The sequence below is a fragment of the Giraffa tippelskirchi genome, chromosome X (assembly GCF_054371585.1).
Source record: "Giraffa tippelskirchi isolate mGirTip1 chromosome X, T2T-mGirTip1v1.2.pri, whole genome shotgun sequence".
Taxonomy (NCBI): Eukaryota; Metazoa; Chordata; class Mammalia; order Artiodactyla; family Giraffidae; genus Giraffa; species Giraffa tippelskirchi.
Window position 1 is genome coordinate 698,339 of NC_137289.1, and position 23,066 is coordinate 721,404.

Genomic DNA, 23,066 nt, shown 5'->3' on the forward strand with positions numbered 1-23,066 from the left:
CCACTTCAACCCCCCTGTAACCAGGGCCCCTCTCTCCTGCATCCTCAATCTTTCTCTACTGAATCTTTCTTATCTTAAAAAATATTCTCTCCTGGCCTCTCTTCCGCTCACGCTGCCATCCTCATTTCTTTGCCCTTCGCAGAAAGTGTTTGTATTCATGGTCCCCATTGTTTCTCTCCTGTTCTCAGTCTGATGTGGCTAACATGGAAGATTACTCTCTCCTCCTGAGATTCCCTCTTGGTTTTTAGGATCCTTGCCTGGTTTTCCTCCCACCTCTCTGCCTGCTTCTTCTCACATTCACATGCTGGCACTTCTATCTCCTAGACCTCTGGTTTTTCATTCACCCTCATGTTGCAAGGGCTTCCCTGGTGGCTCAGCCGGGAAAGCATCTGCCTGCAATGCAGAAGACCCAGGTTCAATCCCTGGCTTGGGAAGATCCCCTGGAGAAGGCAATTGCAACGCACTCCAGTACTCTAGCCTAGAAAAGTCCACAGAGGGAGGAGCCTGCTGGGCTACCGTCCATGGGGTCTCAAAGAGTCGGACATGACTGAGCGACTGAACTGAACTGAACTGAACTGACGTTCCCTTTCCCTAAGCCTTGTTGTTTTCCAGGGCAGACTAAGGAGTTAGATTATGTTGCACTGTCAGGAACAACTTCTGGAGCCACACCTTCTCTAGGATCAGGAAGCTACTTGCAGATTTCAGCAGCTGTTAGTTTCAGAACTTGATGGAGGTCAGGGAGAAATCCATGCAGACATCTCAAGTTAGAGAATCTCAGATTGAGTGAAGGGCAAGTATGAACACCCTGAGGTGTGAATGCGCCAGGGGTGTTTGATGAACAAGGTTACACAGGTGATGAAGCAGGGTTGAACTTCATTTTGAAGAGTTCTTCTGAAGGCTACTGGAAAGACTTGGGGTTTGCAGCTGACTAAAATGTATAACCACTGGGGCATTACGAGCAGCTGATTGCTTATAATAAATGTTTTATCAGGCTCCCTCTGGCTGCTGTGTGGAGAATAGACTCTGGAAGCAGGGAGATCAGCAGTCCCAATAACTTTGGCAACAAATGACAGTGTGACATGTTACACTTCTGACTCTAATAGACATTCAAATGGAGACGTTGGCTACACAGTTGGTTCTAAATGTGTAGACTTCATGGGAGAAAGAGATGAGCTGGAGATAGAAATTCAGGACTCATTGGCTGACAGATGATATTGACAGTCATGGAACTGAATGATATTGCATTTTTGGTCCTTCCCTCCCTCCTTTCTCCCCGCCCTCCCTACCTCCCTCATTCTCTCATGATTATAAAAGTGATAAAGCTTATGCCCAGACTCAGAATCAAACATCTTTCCCTTTTTTTCATGTGTGTGTTCAGTCGCTTATTTGTGTCCTACTCTCTGTGACGCCATGGACTGTAGCCTGCCAGGCTCCTCTGTCCGTGGGATTCTCCAGGCAAGAGCACTAGAGTGGGTTGCCATTCCCTTCTCCAGCGGATCTTCCCCACACAGGGATAGAACCTGTGTCTCCTGCATTGCAGGTGGAGTCTTTACTGCTGAGCTATTGGAAAGGGCTTCCTTTATTTTTACCCTCCCCCAAATATGTGCTATAAACCCTAGGCAGTGTATGGAAGTCTGGTGTTGCAATCTGGGCTCCATACTGCAAGTGATCCTGACACAAAGTGCACACCTTAGTAGTACTTGAAAAGACGGAAGCAATGTAGCCTTGAGAAAAGAGGACCTTCCAGGGAAAACAATTGTAATAAGCTACGTGGCATCTATCTGAAGCAAATAACACCTCTAATTTCAAAAGATACATGCACCCCAATGCCCAAGCCACGGAAGCAACCTAAGTGGCCATCAACAGATCAATAGATAAAGAAGATGTGATATATATATATATATATATATATATATATACATATATGATATGACATGTGAGATATATATATATATGAATATTACTCAGCCATAAAAAGGAACAAAATTGTGCCATTTGCAGAAACATGGATGGACCTAGAGATTATCATACCAAAGTGAAGTAAGTCAGACAGAGAAAGACAAATATATCACCTGCATGTGGAATCTAAAAAGTACAATAAACTGCTGAATATAACAAAACAGAAGCAGACTCATGGATATAGAAAACAAATCAGTAGTTCCTAGCAAGGAGAGAGAAAGAGAAGAGGCTTGATAGGGGTAGAGGATTAAGAGGGACAAACTACTATGTATACAATAAATAAGCTACAGGGATATATTGTACAGCATGGGGAATATAGCCAATATTTTGTAATAACTTTAAATGGAGTAGAGTTTATAAAAATATTGAATCACTATTTTATACATCTGAAATGAGTATACTATTGTAAATCAACTATACTTCAATTAAACAACACCCCCCCCAGTTTTTAGGAGCTATTTAACAAAAATAGTTAAAATTTAAACAAAAAACCCTTGACTAAAAATTGCAGTGATTCATATTTAGGCTTCACAGAACAAATGTTTGCAAAAGTCATATGGCATTTCCAGGCATTAGTGAGGTCTCTGTGACTTTCAACGTGATAGTCCTGTAACTTTCTGGCATTAAGATATTGGTGAATACTGTTGTGCGTATGTCCCACCTACCTGATGTTCTTGGTAGCAGTTGCTACACTGTAGGGACAGACTCCTCTGGAAATAGCTACAACACACACTTGGAATCTCACAGTCACATAATCAACCATTTTACTAAGTACAAGCATATTTTCATTCACATACAGCTAAAGTTTTTCACATTTCATTACAGTGCACAACAAAGTGAGGAAAAGTACACAGTACATTTTATTCTGGAATATGAGGCAATCTAATCCAACATGCAGTTGTGGTCTTTGTTACAAGTTAGTTTATCTTGTCTTCACCTATGTAGTAAAATAGCTTCTAGAGCTTTACCCTTAATATTGTACTAACACCCGACTTTTTCACACATTTTCCAAAACCCACTTATTGCAGTGACAACAGCACTGAATTCTACTAAAATGAGTTTTAAAGTTCTAGAATTTGTTTAAGCAGTTAAGCTCAGCCACTTCTGCTGAATCGATGATGAGTATTTTTAAACCTGCCTAAAAATGCAAAGAATGAGAAAAATATACATATGATGTATTTAAGTCAAGAAAATGGTAGAGAGGACAGAATCCAGTCAAGTCTCATCTATCCACTGGATAATCTTGCTTTCAGAATCTTCTAAACATAATTAAGTATAGTAGTTGATGAAACTTTGTGTTAGCCCAATTTACTATCTTTTATCTGTCTTCTACAACCACAAAGCTGGCAACTTAGTTACTCCACCCAAGCTAGGTCATGCTAAACCAAGGAAGAGATGATGACTGGGTCACTTGTAGTGGATGCTACAGGTAGGTCCAAGGTGGTTTGTTCCCATAATTTTCATGATTTTGCTGCTTTATTCTGGCTGAAGTAAATCCTCCAAGTTTCAGATCCAGTTACATCCGTCCTGAAATTCAATACCATATTTCAAAGCAATTTACCATCCTCAGGCGTTCCTATCACAATGGAAATGAGAAACCTGACTCTACGAAAAGTATGGCTCTTGCCTAGCTGAACTGGCTACAATTCAAAAACTCATTTAAAGCATCACCTCTCTTCAAGAAGATAATGGAACCACAAGGCAACCGTTTCAAGTTTCTGATGCAACTAGTTAGCTGTCTGTTCACCTGAGAATTAAGAGTTTACTTTATAGGGTAGATAGGGACCCAGTGTAGGCATATGGCAAACAAGGAGCCAAGGTCATTGTGAAGTGTGTATTTACCCCCATCCCACTCCCCATTGCTGTATTTAGTTCCTTTCAATAATATATCCATTGCATTTCAGCAATCAGAACACTTATAACCTAAACAGTTCTAATGTGTGTTCACTGCAATTATTCACTTGCGTAAAATCCTCTTGTCGATAATACCTGAATGGGCTTTACCTTTGACTTATGCCCAGGTTTCCTCAGGGTTAGAGCTGAGTTATAATCAATAAGGAAACATATCCTAACATGTAGAGAATATTTATTTGCAGTCATATCTCTTCCAAAGTAAACAAGTTAATAACAGTTTATTCATCAGACAGCAAGATGACGCAGTGAAGTAAGAACCAGGAATCAGACCTTCACTTTGGCCTAGTGATTCTCCTCTGCCTCTCAGTTAATTTTTTTTTTTTTTGTAAACTGGGGAAGAAAACCTCATGGACTGGTACAGTGATCAAACAGGTCATTCAGTGAACCATAATGTGTCTGTAAGGGTTACAGCCCCTCCTGAGCAGGTGTTTACATTCAGATCATAGTCGCCAAAGCAGTGAAACCCCAGGGGTGGTCAGAGGCAAAAGGGGGATGGCATTGGCATTAATAGTATTTCTTTCTTCTAATTCCATGATAATTTGCATGGGGAAATTTCTTACACGCTGCTGGTTATTCTTGCACAAGACTGTACATTGTTTTGAATGTGATAATAACAGTGTATAAATTGACTCCCTCTTGACATTCACACCATTTTTTTTTACCAGAACACCAGGCCTTGAACGGGTCTTATTAAAAGACTGGCCCATACCCCTCATTTTACAGATGAGCTGTTGAGAAGCTAATTGGTACCTTTTAACCAAACCCCACACATACATTTAGTGCAGGATATTCTCATTGGTTGGGTCGATATCACACACTTTTTTAGGCTTGATCATTGTTCCTGATGTGATACTTTTCTCCCTTTTACATATCTTATTATGATCGTGACGTATGCAACACCGAGAAATAGTTGTCCTGACTGTGGGTGCACTTTCCTGGGGGGGCCTGGTTCCCTGGACCTCAGCTTCTTGACATACGGTCTACAAAGGGCATACAGAGCAGCCAGTGTGCAGCTTGGGCCACAAACGGCCAGTTCCAGCCCCCAGGTTCCCCCGCCCGCCCACCCATCACCTGTCCGAGGGCCCCTTGGGGAAGAGGCTCACTTGGTATCCAATATAGAGGTTTAAGTTCTCTTGAGTCACACTATGATTCTATAATTTTGATTAGCTGGAAGTCCAGGTGGGACAGCAGGTTTTGGAGACACAAGGGCTGACTAGCACAAACATCTTCTCTCTGATTTGACCACCTCTTCTGAAGAGTGAACCACGTTGGGTACAAATCCACTCTTCACCCCTTCCCAGCCCTCCTGGATGGTAATATCCCCCCTTTTCACCAGCTCATATATGTCTCTCGTCAGGTCTGTGAAGGCCTTCTCCACGTTAATGGCGTCTCGGGCTGACGTTTCAATGTACTTCATGCCGTATGCAGCAGCCAGTTTCTCAGCCTCGTGGCGAGTCACTTGCCTCTGTGTATCCAGGTCACACTTGTGACCCACGAGAACGAATACAATTTGGTAGGGCTGGACATGTACTTTGGTCTCTTCTAACCACTCGTGGACATTCTGGAAAGACCTGCGGTTGGTAATGTCAAATAAGAGAAGACCACCTACTGAGTTCCTGTAGTAGGCACGAGTGATGGATCTAAAACACAAGAGAGAAGTCAAGATTGAATGCCAAGCCCAAACTCCTGTACTTCAATGAACTCAAACAGTGGTCTCTGGTTAGCGACAGAGTCCTTTGGTGAAAATGCTTTTCTCTTTGTAACAAAGGAATACAAACGTCATTCCAGCATAATAATGATACATGAATTGTCAATTGAGATAAACTTTTCAATTGAGCTAAACTTTGAGACAGTGTCTTCTAGAAATGAATGCTCACGGGCATACAGACATTTTCCCTCAACTTAGGTCGAAACACAGTTAACCTGTCCCTTCCTGCCACTGAAGAGCTGAATGAGACTTCCTCTTCCGCTAAGTGGGATAGCTAAGTAAAAGGTTATCATGAGGCAAATGAAATAATGGATTGAGTATTCTGTCACCTGTAGAGCTCATTACAAATGATCATAGTTGGCATAGGATTTTCTAAAAACGAAAAATGAATTTATGATAGTTGACAGGAAATACAAGTATATATTACAAAAGTACTCCATTTATCATTACCATACTTCTCTGTTATCTTTTTATTTTCTTCAAACAGAGGTCTTCAATCTCTTCTGTGAGGAGGAACACAATTTTGTTTTTTTACTCTGCAGGCCATGTGGGAATAGGAAAAAGAGGGATTGTCTGCAAAGACCTTGAGCCAAGTGTCTGTCTGCCCCACTTCAGAGAGGCTGACTCAGGAGCCACCAGGTGGGAAAAACTGCCTAAATAGACAAAGCTTCCCCTTAAAATGATATGAGTTATTTAAAGCATTGTAGTCAGAATGTTTCTAAAACCTATTATACATTTTCTGGACTTTTGAAATGGAAGAAGCCACATATATTTTCGCTTCTTGATTTGAGGAGCTTCATTTTCAGTGTGCATTATGGCACTTTTCTCAGGGCATCTTAGACATTGTAGAACTATTTGCTTATCCAGTCACTTTCCTTAGACTACCATGCTTTTTGACCTATGTCTATTTTTAGTTTTTCTCTCTCCTTGGATGAAGAACATAAACAATGAGGGACTCAATAGCTTAAGCCTTAGGACAAATGGCCCAGTAATAACAGAACAAACATTGTTCAGGGAATTGAAGTCCTAGGATGATGGTAAGAACAAAACATCAAAAAATTTTCTTAAGGTAAACAAAGTTTACCTTAAGACAAATGAAAAACTGGAAACACACTTTACAACAGCCATGACAGAAAAGGATTAATATTCTAAAGAACCCTTAGAAGTCACTATCAGCCAATAAGTAATAATCAGTGGATGTGAAAAGGCTGTTCATACAGAAAGAAATTGCGACAAACACAAAAGATACCTTTCTTCGCTTATAATATGAAACATGACATCACAAGTTCAAAGTGAACCTGTACAAGAATATTTGTTTGCAGAAGTGGGGAAGTGGAGACAAATCTGAATTTTCTCTTCTCCCCACCCCTCTTCAACCACCTAACCGATATCTTCTATGCTTGATTCGTGTTCACTACATAAATGATGATTTATTGAGGCCTCTTGATCTAGTTTTGGCTGTTCTGCGTGACTGCAGCTCAAAGTTTTCTGTGTATGCTGCTCTCACTTTTGTCTTTATACATGTAGTTTCCTCACACTCATCAGACCTCGTTGTCTCCAGTAAGCCTTCCCTCATCTGTGTTCATACATATAATTACACGTGATACATACTCCAAGTGAAGCAAAGGGTTGCAAGAGAAAATTCCACCTGTTTGTGGATCACTCAATATGTGTGAAGTGTTATCGTAGGTGGTGAGGCTACAAATATGAACAAGGCACTCTTTTGTGTAATTACTGACCTAGTCCCCCCTCCACTATGCTAGCAGAGACATTCTAAGAGGGCAATGCCTGTGTCTATTTTGTTTACATGGCATCCCCTTGCAGGAGTTTCCTCCGGCTGTTTCCCCAGCAATACGTGCAGTGTCTGGCAGAGAGTGAATGATCATTGCATGTGTGCTAGTTGCAAGCCAGAATCAATCATCACATACATCTCTATTTCTATCTAGTATTTCTATTTCTATCTATATCTATCTCTACATCACCTATCTAGATCTGACATTCTACATTAGGATGACCTGGGAACATTTTTTGAAATGTAGCAAAGGGACTGAAATTGATGAATGACAGAGATCAACTCCAGCGAGTTGATTAACCACCAAGGGGGCAGGTTGGTGAGTTGTGATACTAGCAATATGTATTATTGACTGCCAGGATGCATCTCCCCCTGCACTGAATTCCCAGCTGAAGGTGGGCTTGAGCAGAAACTCTCAGAGCCTTGCTACCTTCGCTAAGGGCGGCGACCGGGACCAGGAAGTCCTCTTCCCCCGGGGATCGGGAAAACCCAGAAGACCCTCCCATTGCTCACGGGCCGAGTCTGCGCTCCCACCTGAACCTCTCTTGACCCGCGGTATCCCAGATCTGGAGCTTGATGCGTTTTCCCGGCTCGATCTCCACCAGACGGGAGAAGAAATCCACCCCCACCGTGGGGTCTGAAACCTGGGCAAAGCGGCCCTCGGTGAAGCGGCGGATCAGACACGACTTGCCCACCGTGGAATCCCCGATGACAATCAGCCGGAACTGATACAGCCAGATGGCCTCCATGGCCGAGGCTCGGCAGGTCTCCTTGGCCCGGGCCGCGGGCGGCGAGATGGGGGCGCCAGGCCGGGGCCTCGGAGAGCGCGGCTCGGTCTCGATCTACAACGGCCACGAGGGCATCGTTGGCCTGGGAGCCTGAGGCCAAGTAGGCCCAGGCGCGGGGAAGACCGCGGGATGGATGCTGAGCTCGAGGAGGTGATGAAATGGCAGCAGCATCAGCACCACGCACTCTGACTCATCACTGACAACAGGCTTACTGTAATCCTCCAGGTAGAGGCGACGCCCAGCACCGCATTGTCTGTAAGAGCAGCGCACACGGAAATGGCCGGGTGGGGGTGGGGGGAAGCTAGTTCCCTGCCTTTCTGGCTTAAAAGCCAGCATTCAAAAATCTAAGAGCACAGCATCCGGTCTCATCACTTCTCGGCAAACGGATGGGGGGGGGAAATGGAAACAGTGACAGACTTTCTTTTCTTCGGCTCCAAAATCAAAGGCGACGGTGACTGCAGCCACGAGATTAAAAGACGCTTGGTCCTTGGAAGAAGACAGTGTTACTTGCTCAGTTGTGTCAAACTCTTTGCGACCTCATAGGTGGTAATTCGCCAGGCTCCTCTGTCCATGGGATTCTCCAGGCAAGAATACTGGAGTGGGTTGCCATTCCCTTCTTCAGGGGATCTTCCCGACCCAGGGATCAAACCCGGATCTCCTGCATTGGCAGGTGTATTCTTTACCATCTGAGCCACTAGGGAAGCCTTAGAAGAAAAGCTATGACAAATCTAGACAGCCTGTTAAAAAGCAGAGACATCACTTTGCGAACAAAGGTACGTACGTATAGTCAAAGCTATGGTTTTTCCAGTAGTCACCTATGAATGTGAGAGTTGGACCCTAAAGAAGTCTGAGAACTGAAGAATTGATGCTTTCTAACTGTGGTGCTGGAGAAGACACTTGAGAGTCCCTTGGACCGGAAATAGATCAAACCAGTCAATCCTAAAGGAAATCAACCCTGAATATACATTGGAAGGACTGATGCAGAGGCTGAAGCTACCATACTTTGGCCACCTGATGGGAAGTGCTGATTTACTGGAAAAGACCCTGATGCTGGGAAAGATTGAAAGCAGGAGGAGAAGGGGATGGCATAGGATGAGATGGTTGGATGGCATCACCGACTCAATGGTTTGAGCAAACTCTGGGAAATAGTGAAGGACAGTGAAGTCTGGTGTGCTGCAGTCCATGGGGTCACAAAGAGTTGGACACGATTTAGCCAAGGAATAACAACTTCCTTTCTTCCACCCACCTCCTTTTCTTAATTAAAATTTTTCTCTATCTTTCAAATAGCAAAAGTAACACCTCTTCATTAAAACTAATGAAACAATACAAAAATACAGAAAAGAAATATGAAGTTTGCTATATATTCTTCCACATGTATTTCTATAAAATATATACATATACACATTTATTGCTGTTTGATTTTATACAAATTTGATCAAATTGGACCATTACTCTGACATTTGCTTTTTGCAATTAATAAAGAATCATAGACATCTCTTTATTTCCAACTCAGTTTCCTTTTGCCATAACAATGCTGCAAAACAACCCAAATGTCCATCAACAGATAAATGGATAAACAACACATACGTTATTTCTACGAAACAGGGTTTTAAAAAGAAGGACCCGAAAGTCAAAGAATATGAATATTTTAAATGTTATAGATATGGGCATTATACTTTGCAGAAATACTTCAGTTCAATTCAGTCACTCAGTCGTGTCCAACTCTTTGCGACCCCATGAATCGCAGCACGCCAGGCCTCCCTGTCCATCACCAACTCTCGGAGTTTACCCAAACCCATGTCCATCGACTTAGTGATGCCATCCAACCATCTCATCCTCTGTCGTCCCTTTCTCCTCCTGCCCCCAATCCTTCCCAGCATCAGGGTCTTTTCCAATGAGTCAACTCTTCGCAAGAGGTGGCCAAAGTATTGGAGTTTCAGATTCAATATCAGTCCTTCCAATGAACACCCAGGACTGATCTCCTTTAGGATGGACTGGTTGGATCTTCTTGCAGTCCAAGGGACTCTCAAGAGTCTTCTCCAACACCACAGTTCAAAAGCATCAATTCTTTGGTGCTCAGCTTTCTTCACCATCCAACTCTCACATCCATACATGACCAATGGAAAAACCATAGCCGTGACTAGATGGACCTTTGTTGGTAAAGTCATGTCTCTGCTTTTAAATATGCTATCTAGATTGGCCATAACCTTCCTTCCAAGGAGTAAGCGTCTTTTAATTTCATGGCTGCAATCACCATCAGCAGTGATTTTGGAGCCCAAAAAAATAAAGTCTGACACTGTTTCCACTGTTTCCCCATCTATTTCCCATGAAGTGATGGGACCAGATGCCATGATCTTAGTTTTCTGAACGTTGAGCTTTAAGCCAACTTTTTCACTCTCCTCTTTCACTTTCATCAAGAGGCTCTTTAGTTCTTATTCACTTTCTGCCATAAGTGTGGTGTCATCTGCATATCTGAGGTTATTGATATTTCTCCCAGAAATCTTGATTCCAGCTTCTTCCAGCCCAGCATTTCTCATGATGTACTCTGCAAAAATACTTAGCAATTTAAATTCTAGTTGGCAAAGTTTGAAAAGACCATTTTTTTTTTTTTTAGGAAAACTCTCAGAAGTTACTTTAATAAAATTAAATCCTGCTACAGTGGGATGGGTACATTGGGGTGTCTGGCTCTCCCAAGACTATAAATTGCAGAGTGAACATCTTGTAGTCTTTGAATATGAGGTACTAAAATCATTAACTTTACTTCTGACAAAACCAGTACAAAGTTTGAAACTGTGTTCAAGCCTCTATGGCCTTGTCTTTTGAAGTAAAATGCTGACTTGAGTCAATGATTGGGAAATGTGAAGATTTAGAAACAAAGGATAGCTGTGGGGCTATGGAACTGGTAACAGTTTAGACTATAATTCTGCCACATGACAGAATCACCCGAACTCCCAGTTCCCTGAGGGATATAGATAAAGGCCTGATACACATTCCTAAGCTGTTTTTACAGGAAGCAGACAGCCCCCCTCCCCCAGATGAAAACTGCTGACCTCAAGAACACAGACCCTAGGCTGGCTGAAAATAGAAGGTTGATAATGCTTGAAATGTCACCTTGATGCCAACCATTCCAAGAACTGTCCACAAGCTGATCATGCCCTGCTCCTTGAACACTATAGAACTCCTTACTACCCCCTCCAGGCTGGGTCACAGGGTCTTCAGGGCATTAGCAAATTGTGGCCCCCCTTGCCTGGCAAAGCAATAAAAAACTATTGTTTTCTACTTGAGCCAAAACTCTTGTCTCCCTGTTCCTATTTGGCACTGGTGAACAGAGGCCAAGTTTCAGCAACAAGTTTACAGCAGTTAAAAGCCCTAACAGTGAGGCTTGAAAAGCCCATTTCTTTGGCATTACTTCAAGCATCATATGTGATATTCTTTATTAATTCTTTCCAATCTGATGTAATTACAAATAAATGGAATCATACAATATGTGGACTTCTGTAACTGACTTCTTTCACTTATAATGTTTTTGAGTTCATCCACATTGTAACATGTATCAAGACTTTGTTCCATTTTATAACTGAATAATGTTCCATTGTATGACATACCATATTTTGTTTATCCATTCATCTGTTGATGGACATTTGGGTTCTTTCTGCCTTTTGACTATTATGGATAATGCTGCTATGAACATTCATGTACAAGTTTTTGTTAAAACACATGCTTTGAACTCTTTTGGATTTAAACCTAGAAGCAGAATTCCTGTGACCTATAGTAACCCTATGTTATATCCTCTGAAGAAATGCCAAAATGTTTTCCACAGCAGCTGCACCATTTTACATTCCTACCAGCAATGCATGAGGATTCTGATTTCTCCATATCTTCCAACACTTCATTTTCTGACGTTTTGATTCTAGACATCCTAGTGAGTATGAAGTGGTATCCCATTGTGGCTTTGATTTACATTTCCCTGATGACTAACGACAATATGCATATTTTCACATTCTTATTGACCATTTGCATATCTTGCTTGGAGAAATGTAGACTCAGATCCTTTGCCTTTTCTTTCTTTTCCCTTTCTTTTTTTGGCCACGCCAAGTGGCGAGTGAGTAGCTTGTGGGATCTTATTTCCCCACCAGGGATTGAACCTGGGACCATGGCAGTGCGAGTGTGTTGTCTTAACCACTGGACTGCCAGGGAATTCTCCCTTTGCCCATTTTAAAACTGGATTATTTGTCTTTTTATTATTGAGTCATAAGAGTTCTTTACGTATTGTAGGTACAAGTCCCTTATCAGATATGTGATTTGTAAATATTTTCTCCCATTTTGTGTGTCCTTTTTTGAATTTTCTTAAGGGTGCCCTTTGAAGTGCAGTTTTACATTTTGATGAAGATTGTCTATTTTTCTTTTGTTGCTTGTGCTTCTGATGTCATGTCTAAGAATGCTTTGCCAAATTCAAGCACATGAAGATTTACTCCTATGTATTCTTCGAAGAGTTTTGTAATTTTAGCTCATACATTTAGGTCTATATTTCATTTTATGCTAATTCTTATATATGCTATAAGGTAGGGGTCCAGCTGCATTCTTTTGCATGTGGATATCTAGTTGTTCAAGCACCATTTGCTGGAGAGACTATTCTTTCCCCACTGAATGATTTTGACACCCTTGTTGAAAGTCAATTGACCGTAGACTGGTTTCTTTCTGGATTCCCAATTTTATCCCATCGGTCTGTGTCTACTGTCTAGTCTTCTGCCATTACCACATTGTGTTGATTGTTGTAACTTTGTAGTCAGTTTAGAAACTGGGAAGCAAGAGCCTCCTACTGTGTTCCTTTTTTCCCAAGATTGTTTTTGGCTATTTGGGGGCCCCTTTCAATTCCATATGAATTTTAACATCTGCTTGTCAGTTTCTGCATATAAGGCAGCTGTGATATTGATTGAGGTTTCATTAAATCTATAGATCAATTTGGGGAATACTGCCATCATAATCGGAGAAGGCAATGGCACCCCACTCCAATACTCTTGCCTGGAAAATCCCATGGACGGAGGAGCCTGGTAGGCTACAGTCCATGGGGTAGCTAAGAGTCGGACATGATTGCGCATCTTCACTTTCACTTTTCCCTTTCATGCACTGGAGAAGGAAATGGCAACCCACTCCAGTATTCTTGCCTGGAGAATCCCAGGGACGGTGGAGCCTGGTGGGCTGCCGTCTATGGGGTCGCACAGAGTCGGACACGACTGAAGCGACTTGGCCGTGGCCATCATAATGAAATTAAGTCTTCCAATGCTTGAACATAGAATATCTTTTCATATATTTAGCTATTTTAAATTTTCTTTCAGCAAAGATTTGTAGTTTTCAGTTTACAAGTGTTGAACTTCTTCGGCTAAGTTATCTGCCTTCTTGATTTTTCATTTTTGGATTCTTCATTGCATATTTCAATCTTTTTATTTTGACTGCACTGCGTGGCTTGCAGGATCTTAGATCTCCAACCAGGCACAGAAGCTGGGGCCTGGCAGTGAAAGCACTGAGTTCTAACCACTGGACAGCCAGGGAATTCCCAATGTTTTTTTAGTGCATTTCTTACGATTTGGTCAGATGCTTTTTCTGCATCTTTGAGGTGATCATGTGATTTTATTCTATTGATATAATGTATTACATTAATTGACTTTTGGATATTGAGTTAACCTTGCATTCCTGGAATAAGTCCTACTTGATCATAGTATATAATTTTTAAAATGTTTTTTGATTTGATATTCTAGTATTTTTGAGGATATTTGCATTCTTATGCATGATTTTTATTGGTCTATAGTTTTCTTTTATTGTAATGTCCTCTTCTGGCTTTAGCAAATGAGTTGAAAAGTATTCCTTCCTTTTCTGCTTTTTGGGAGAGTTTGTGAAGAACTAGTATTAATTGTTTTTTATATATCTGCTAGAATTTAGCAGTGAAGCTATCTGGGTGTGGGCTTTTCTTTGTGGGTAGTGTTTTGATTACTAATTCAATTTCTTCACTTCTTATAGCTCTGTTCATACTGTCTATGTCTTCTTGAGCAAGTTTCAGGAGTTTGTGTCCTGGTAGAAATATCTTCATTTCATCTAAGTTATCCAATTTGTCAGCATCCAATTATTCATTGTATTACTTTATGGAATAGTAAATTTTGTAAGATCAGTGGTAATATCCCTTCTTTCATTTATGATTCTAGTGATTTCAGAATCTTCTTTTTCTTCTTGGTCAATCTAGGTAAAGGTAGTGTCAATTTTGTTTTCAAAGAACCAGTTTCTGATTTTAGTTTGTTCATCTTTTTCCAGTCCCTTAAGGGGTAGACTTAGGTTACTGATTTGAGATCTTCCTTTTCTCTGCTGTGCTGTGCTTAGTCGCTCAGTCGTGTCCGACTCTCTGTGACCCCATGGACTGCAGCCCGCCAGGCTCGTCTGTCCATGAGGATTGTCCAGGCAAGAGTACTGGAGTGGGTTGCCGTGCCCTTCTCCAGGGGACCTTCCCAACCCAGGAATCAAACCAGGGTCTCCTGCATTGCAGGCGGATTCTTTACCAGCTGAGCTACCAAGGAAGCCCTCCTTTTCTCTAAATATAGGCATTTACAGTTATGAATTTCCCCCTGAGCAGTTCTTTATCTGCATCCTATTAATTTTCATATTAGTATTTTCATTATCATTTATTTCAAACTATTTATGATTTCTCTTTTGATTTCTTCTTTGTTATAGACCCAACAGTACACTATACACATGCTATTGTATGTATTTTACATATTATTATATGTATTATTTTATACATTTAAAAAATCAGTTCACAGAAAGGAACAAAAGTTTACATTTATGCCATCTTTTATAATTACATAAACACTTTTCCTGGTGCTGTTTTGTGTGTGTATGTGTGGTTAAATTGCCATCTGCAGTCACCTGCTTTCAGCTTGAAGAACTTCCGTCAGTATTTCTTGGAAGGCAAGTCTATTAGCAACAAATTTCACTCAGTGCTTGTTTGTTTACCTTGTAAATATCTTTATTTGCTTTCCATTTTTGAAAGATAGATTTGCTGAATATGGGATTGCTGGTTTACATTTTTTACTTTATCACACTGAATATATTATCCCAAACCATTTTTTCCTCCAGAAGTTGACTGTTAATCTTATTGGTGTTCCCTTTAAAGAGATGACTCATTTTTTCTTGTTACATTCAAAATTTTCTCTATGACTTTTATTATTTCTTTGACTTTCAGAACTTTTACTATGATGCATCTGTTTGGTAATCTCATTATCTTTATCCTACTAGAAGTTCATTGAGTTTCTTGGACGTGTAGGTTGTTGGTTTTCAATAAATTTAGGGAGTTTTCTGATATTATTTCTTTGGACATTTTTTTCTACTCTTTTCTCTCTCTATTCTCATTACTCCTATGTTGGTACACTTGATGGTGTCCCACATTTCTCAGAGACTCTGTTCAATTTTCTTCATTCTTTATCTGTCCTATTTTCCGCTTGCATAATCTCTATCGAACTGTCTTCAAGTCTGCTAGTTCTTTCTTCTTGTAGTTGAAATCCGCTGAGCCCTTCTAGTGAATTACTTATTTCAGTTATTGTACTTTTCAACTCCAGAATTTCCCTTTGGTTCTTCTTCCTATCTCATATGGATATTCTATATTTGATATGACATTGCCACCATATCTACTTTTACTTTTTAAAGAATGCTTTCCTTTAGTTTTGTGAACATATTTGTAAGGAGAACTTTGAAGTCTTTTTCTATTAAATCTGACATCTACTTGCTATCTCAGGCAGTTTGCATTGCCTACTTTTTCCTCCCAGTGTATGAACCATATTTTCTTCTTTGTATGTCTCACAATATTTTTGTTGGAGGCTAGCCATTTTAGACAATGTATTGTAGTAACTCTTGGGTATTGGTCCACTCCCCACCCCAGGGTTGGTTATTGTTTACTATTATTTAGTGACTAGGTAGATTATACCACTAAAGTCTATCCCCACGCTCCCCCACCCTTGCCCCACACAGTGTTAAGCCTCTGACCTATTATCCTGGAATGACAGTGATATTGGCAGGATTCTCTTTGCTTGACCACATCCCGCTGTTAAAAGTCCATGAATTGCCAGCTGATTACTTACTCTATTGTTTTCATCAAAGCCTTGGGAGCAAAAATTGTTCTTCAAAGGAATTCAACCAAATTGTGGCTTCTTTGAAGAATAGTTTCTGAGTTCATGCTTGATATTTGTTCTGACCCCAGGAAGGCTCCTAACTGGCTGATAAGTCTGCATTTTCATTAAATCCACAAGTCTCACTGTCTTTCACTATGACCTCCATCGTTCTTGAGACTGTCCTTAGGTTTGAATTTCTCCATGGTCTGTTGTAAATAAAATCAGTTCCTCTGGGAAGAGATTAGGAGCTTTCTGTTTTTTTTGGTCTGCGTCTCCTTTTGGGCAAAATCTCTGAGCCAGAGCTCTGGAACTGGAGTTGGGGACGATGGAAAACTTCTCAGTGACACTTGTGCTCTAGGACTTGAACATTTGGAAGGGGGCATCTGCCTGAAGTGGAACCACCAACTCATGAGCTAGAGAAAGAACAAGATGATCAGGACCGCAGTCTTCTCAAACTATCACACCCAAGGTGTACCCTCAGTCTGGTAAGTGGGAACCGAGTGGAAGAAGGGAATTTTCACTTCTCAACCACACTTGCCTGGGACTCAGCCTCATCAGCACACAGCTGGGATCAGGATGAGACATAATGACATACTGCTCCTCCCAGGAAGAAAGCCCTCTGACTACAAGTCAAGGGAAGAGAAAGTGGAGCGCTGAGTCTGGGTAGCAGGCAGGTGGGAAGGGAGGGAGTGTCCTTGGTTCAAATATGACAGATTTTTGCTTTTTTATAATTTTTTTATAGATTTTGAGGTGTTTCGCTATTTGCTGTTTGCAGTAGACATTCATTTCACATATTTTAAAAGTTTAAAATCTCACCAGGAAATTTTAACATATTATTCTTTTGAAAAATATGCTGTGACTTGTTTACAGACTTTCACTTCTTTCCCTTGGCAACTACTGGGCCCAATCTCAAATAGACTCATTAGTAGAGACTTTTTTCTTCAGAGTTAAAAAAAAAAAGCCACAAAAATCAAGTCTGCTAAGAATAGTTCAAGATATTATTGACATATTCTGAATTCTTTTTAGGTGGAGAATATTTAGCCAAAGAACTGCATTAAAAAATACTGGCATTAAGTTTTTTCTTTTTCCTTGAATACATTTTTAATTATTTGAAGTATAGTTGAACTCAACTGTTCAGTTTTTGCTTTCAGTTTTAGGATTCTTGTTCTCCTATCATTGTTGATTTTACTTTATATTTTAATTTGAAACCATTAACATGATTACAGAAGTCAACATTAAAAATATAAAACTTCCCCCTTTCACCCCTTGTAGTCAACCAATTTTGTATTTGGCTTCCCTTTCTGTTTCTTCAATAGAAATAAGCATATATATATATATATATATATATTCAGTTCAGTTGCGCAGTCGTGTCCGACTCTTTGCGACCCCATGAACTGCAGCACGCCAGGCCTCCCTGTCCATCACTAACTCCCTAAGTCCACCCAAACCCATGTTCGTCGAGTCGGTGATGTCATCCAGCTATCTCATCCTCTGTCGTCCCATTCTCCTCCTGCCCTCAATCTTTCCCAGCATCAGCGTCTTTTCCAACGAGTCAGCTCTTCGCATCAGGTGGCCAAAGTATTGGCGTTTCAGCTTCAACATCAGTCCTTCCAATGAACACCTGGGACTAATCTCCTTTAGGTTGGACTGGTTGGATCTCCTTGCAGTCCAAGGGACTCTCAAGAGTCTTCTCCAACACCACAGTTCAAAAGCATCAATTCTTTGGCGCTCAGCTTTCTTTATAGTCCAACTCTCACATCCACACATGACTACTGGAAAAATCATAGCCTTGACTAGACGGACCTTTGTTGGCAAAGTAATGTCTCTGCTTTTTAATATGCTGTCTAGGTTGGTCATAACTCTCCTTCCAAGGAGTAAGCGTCTTTTAATTTCATGGCTGCAGTCACAATCTGCAGTGATTTTGGAGCCCAGAAAAATAAAGTCAGCCACTGTTTCCACTGTTTCCCCATCTATCTGCCATGAAGTGATGGGACCAGATGCCATGATCTTAGTTTTCTGAATGTTGAGCTTTAAGCCAACTTTTTCACTCTCCTCTTTCCTTTCATCAATAGGCTCTTTAGTTTTTCTTCACTTTCTGCCATAAGGGTGGTGTCATCTGCATATCTGAGGTTATTGATATTTCTCTCAGCAATCTTGATTCCAGCTTGTGGTTCCTCCAGCCCGGCATTTCTCATGATGTACTCTGCATATAAGTTAAATAAGCAGGGTGACAATATACCGCCTTGGCGTACTCCTTTTCCTATTTGGAACGAGTCTGTTGTTCCATGTCCAGTTCTAACTGTTGCTTCCTCACCTGCGTACAGGTTTCTCAAGAGGCAGGTCTATATATATAATTGAGGGACAAAGGATCAAAATCCCAATGGAAAAAATGTGTAAAATAATATAAATTAATCTATTTTAGAAATATTATCTATTACTCTGCATTATATGTGGTAAATATTTTCTCCCAGTTTGCTGTCTCTTTACTTTGTTTATGGTGTTTTTTTTAACTGTGTAGAAGTTTTTTATTCTAAAAAATTTCAGTGAAGTCAAATTTACCAATTTTTAATTTTATTACATCTGGTTTTAAATTGTAGTTAGAAAGTATTTCTCTTCACTAAGGCTACAGAAGAATTTTCTAATGTTTTCTCTGGTTGGTTTTATTGTTTCATATTTAGACCCCTATATATTTGGAGTTTATTTTTGTGTATGGAGTGAGATATGAATCTACTTAATTTTTTAATAAATAGCTTTCCAGTTGTTCCAGAACCATTTATTAAAATGTCCATCATTTCTCTAGAGATTTGAGATGCTATCTTTACCTTAAACTGAACTTTATGTGTATCTGGGTCTACTTTTTAACAGGCTATTCACTTCACAGGTGTGTTTGTCTATTGCTACCCCACTACCCCACTGTTTTACCTAAAGATGCCTTATTGTATATTTTATTTTTTATAATTAAAGTTGGATTTGCGAAGCAACTTTTTTTTTAATTTACTGTCTTGGGTCTTAGATGCAGCATGCTAAATCTTTCATTGCAGCAGGCGGGCTTGTTGCCCCTCAGGTGTGTGGGATCTTAGTCCCCCAATCAGGGTTTTACCCGTGTCCCCTGCATTGTGGGGCATATTCTAAACCAATGGGCCACCAGGGAAGTCCTGATTGTATATTTTAATATCTTATCAGACTAATTTTCCCTTATAGTTTTTCCTTTTTTAGTGATTTCCTGACTATTCTTTTAAAAAATATTTATATTTATTTGCTTGGCTATACCAAGTGTTAGTTGCAGCATGTGGGATCTTAGATCTTCACTGAGGCAAGCGGGGTAGTCTAGGTGTGGTATGTGGGACCTAATTCTCTGACCAAGGATCACGTCTGGGTCTCCTATACTAGGAGCTGGAGTCTTAGCCACTGGACCACCAGGGAAGTCCCTGGGTATGCTTTCTAGTTTTTTAACAGATTGATTCTGTTGTTTTTGTTTTTCTGGAGAAGTCTAACACTGCTTGTATACCCAATACCAGCATCTTTGGGAATCCCTTCCCCCACCTACTTGAAGCAAACCTCTAAGGAGGCTTTACCTTGCACCCAAACCCAAATGCTCTCACCAGTCACACTCCATAATTCATTCCTAAGCATTCTTATCCTAAGGACGGTAAAGGAGGCAGCCAGGGCTGAGCATCCCAGAAAAAGCAAATGCACAAGGGAGCGTGCACCCTCACCACCTTGGCAGTAAGTTGGACTGGGCTTTCAGGGCTTGGAAGGACCCTGCCTGGCAGCCACCTGAGAGCACAGGAGGGGTGCCTGCATCTGTCTCCAATGGGCTCCCCTATACTTAGCCACTGCTTCCACACTGCTGAAATAGAGGTCCAAAAGCATACCCTAAATCCGACCCGTTTAGGGGCGCTTATCTCATACAAAACTCCACATATTCCTCCTCCCCACCAAATATGCAAAAGCAAGATCGATTCCCAAACTAGTGCTTAAATCTCACCCCGAAAGATTAGTGCTGTCTACAACCTCAGCCTAAAGGATGCATTTTCCCAAACTGAATGGCTGAGAATGAGAATATATTCTGAAGAGTTCTTGTCATCACACTCAGTGCTGAAGAAAATTTGAGAAAACAGCCAAGTCAGTTTGCACGTTATCATTTGGACCAGAAATCTCATGTTTAAAAATGGAACGCCATCCTGCTTTGGGGGACCAAGGGCACAGTCTGGCATATACGTGATCACGCTAGACCAAAGAAGCATGCTGATTTTATATATGAGTTAAAGGAACATTTGTAGAAGGGTCCGTTCTACAAGTAAAACCTGCCCGTGTGGATTACCCGAACCTCTCGGAACAACCGCAACTGAAAAGTTCAGTGCACATCTGACACCTTTGTGCTGGAGCTCACCCCGCCCTCACCTCTACTCCCAGGCCCACCTCATTTGCATTGAAAACATACGCATTGCAGCTGAGGACGACGACATCGCAAGTGATCTCTGTAGATTCATGGGCACAGTGTCCATTTAGAGTGAACGAATCCACCTCGGATCTAAAAGGGAACTATCTGTTAGTGCTTCTGCCTTCTGACAGGGAGATAAGCTATTCCCATTTTACAGAGGAGATCAATCTACACCACCACTACAATATTGTAAAATAATTAGTCCCCAACTAAAATAAATAAATCAATAAAAAAAAAAAACCACAAGTCAGGAATGTCAGAAAGGCTTTATCATGGATTGAGGGCTGAGGTGACAATTGCGGAATACTGAATACAACGATTCCAAGCAATACTACATATGAGGCGCATGGAACAAAGGAGGAACTGGGCGATCACGCAGGCAGACATCACAATAATCTAAGCAATCAGAGTCACCATGAAAAAATCATGCAGCTAGAGTTCCGAGCCAGAGCTGTGCAAGTAAATCCTGTGTGAAACAAGGATGTGGGGAAAGGGAGCCTTCTGGGGGGCGGGGAGGGGGAATTGGGTGAAAGGGACCCAAGGGATTCTCAAGTTTATGCTGAAATTTCTGGTGAGTTGAGCTGTGTCCTCCGATTCTATGTTTTTTTTTTTCTGCCACTATTATGGAAACAAGGTGACTTTAGTCAACTACATTCCTCCGGCGGCAAGACAAGTAAGATACACTGCACAGGCGGAAGAGCCGGGATCGAGGTCCTTCACGCTCCCGCAGACGCGCAGGCCGCTGCGTGAGTTTCGGGAACAGGCACAGCATGGCTGGGCTCCTGTCAGGGGTTCGTCAGATCCCCTGCCCGGACGGGGAGACGGTTTCCTGCAGAACGAGGTGCAGGAGGTGGTTCTGCTCGGCGCTCAGCAAGGGCCACATCTCCACCTGCAGCGACTTGACGGCCTCCGTGTCCTTCTCGTGCGTGGCCATGACCAAGGACTGCAGCAGCAGGAAGAGCTCCTCGGGCAGCGGGCCGCTGCTGTCCTGTCCGTGACCGTCGAAGGCCTCCCAGGAGTACTTCTCCAGGGTGTGCGCATGCTCCGGCAGGAGCTTGGCAGGGGGCGGCTGCAGGAGCAGCAGCAGCAACACGCGGGACACCTCGCAGCGGACCAGCACGTCGGCGAAGGCGCCCAGGGCGGCCGCGGCCGGCGGCCCTGCGCCGGGCGGGAGCGGCGGGGAGAGGGCCGCTGGGGCCCCGGGCTGCGGCCCGGGCGGCGGGGGCGGCGGCGGCGGCGGGGGCGGCGGCGGGGGGCCGCCGAGCTCCCGAGCCAGGCGCTGCATGCGCGTGAAGAGCGCCAGCGCGCTGCTGTAGTCCCGCGCCAGCAGCTGGCAGGACGCGGCGTGGCCGAGCGCCTGCAGGGCGGCCAGGGGCAGCTGGGGCAGCTGCAGCTGCGCGGCGCGCTGGAAGTGGCCGGCGGCAGCGGCCGGCTGGCCCAGGTCGCGCAGGGCGGCCGCCAGCTCGAGGCAGAGCGCGGCGGCAGCGGCCGGCTGCCCGAGCTCCAGGTGCAGGCGCACGGCGGCGCCCAGCGCGGCGGCGGCGGCCTGCAGGGGCTCCCCGGCGGCGGCGGGGCAGGCCAGGCGCTGGCGCGCGTCGCGCTCCTGCCGCAGGAAGAGGCGCGCGGCCTCGGTCAGCGCCAGCGCCTCGCCGGGCCCGTGGAAGAGCGCCTGCTGGCAGCGCGCCACCGCCAGCTGGCACCAGGCCGCATACGGCAGGCACTCCTGGGCGCGCAGCTCGCGGCCGAGCTGAGCGAACTGCTCGCCGGCCTCCGCCACGTTCGGCTTCCGCAGGAACCGCTTCTTGAGCTTGTTGGACACCTGGCGGTAGCGCGCCAGGAAATCCCCGGGCTCGGGTCCGGTGCCCGCGCCACCGCCCAAGCCGGCCGCGGAAGCCGCCATCTTCGCCGCCCCAGCGCTTCCGGGCGCGCTGACGCAACCGGCTGCGAGCGGCGAGTGGCGACGTGCCCTGCGTTCAGCCCTGGCCCGCCGACGCTCCCGTCGCCGGGGTGATATGCAAATGAACGGACGCTCAGGAGGGGCCGTGATTGGCTGCCGGCGCCGTATGCAAATCGGAGGTCCTGGGCGAGAGCCGGCCGTTGCTAGGTGACAGCTTGTGCCTTCAGGTTGCCAAGCAGGGCATCTCCTGGCATCTCTAAAGGAACACGACCAAAAAGTCAACTGGTGAACTCGCGTGACACTGATTTCGAGTTTGCATACGTGCTTGTTGTGTCCCGCCCACCCCAGTCGCGATCCCGCCGCAGTCTTGCGTTCTAGGCCCCGGCCCCCATGGGCACCCCTGCCAAGCACACT

At 43.3% G+C, this 23,066-nt stretch overlaps 2 protein-coding genes and 1 non-coding gene across 3 annotated transcripts; 1 reads left to right on the plus strand and 2 right to left on the minus strand.

Annotated features, from left to right (window-relative positions):
• Positions 1 to 362: 362 nt before the first annotated feature.
• On the plus strand, positions 363 to 434 carry TRNAC-GCA (transfer RNA cysteine (anticodon GCA)). The gene has a single exon. It is a non-coding gene; the product is annotated as a tRNA-Cys (tRNA).
• A 2,268-nt stretch (positions 435 to 2,702) lies between these two features.
• RAB39B (RAB39B, member RAS oncogene family) lies at positions 2,703 to 8,348 on the minus strand. The gene is made up of 2 exons (XM_081563683.1): positions 7,908 to 8,348; positions 2,703 to 5,513 (listed from the first exon to the last, which is right to left on the minus strand). The coding sequence occupies exons 1-2, from the start codon at positions 8,120 to 8,122 to the stop codon at positions 5,087 to 5,089; spliced, it is 642 nt and encodes a 213-aa protein (XP_081419809.1). The 5' UTR covers positions 8,123 to 8,348; the 3' UTR covers positions 2,703 to 5,086.
• Positions 8,349 to 21,007: 12,659 nt separating this feature from the next.
• Positions 21,008 to 22,667, minus strand: LOC145535474 (40-kDa huntingtin-associated protein-like). Its single transcript, XM_081563911.1, has one exon. The coding sequence runs from the start codon at positions 22,653 to 22,655 to the stop codon at positions 21,552 to 21,554; it is 1,104 nt and encodes a 367-aa protein (XP_081420037.1). The 5' UTR covers positions 22,656 to 22,667; the 3' UTR covers positions 21,008 to 21,551.
• Between the last annotated feature and the right edge of the window lie 399 nt (positions 22,668 to 23,066).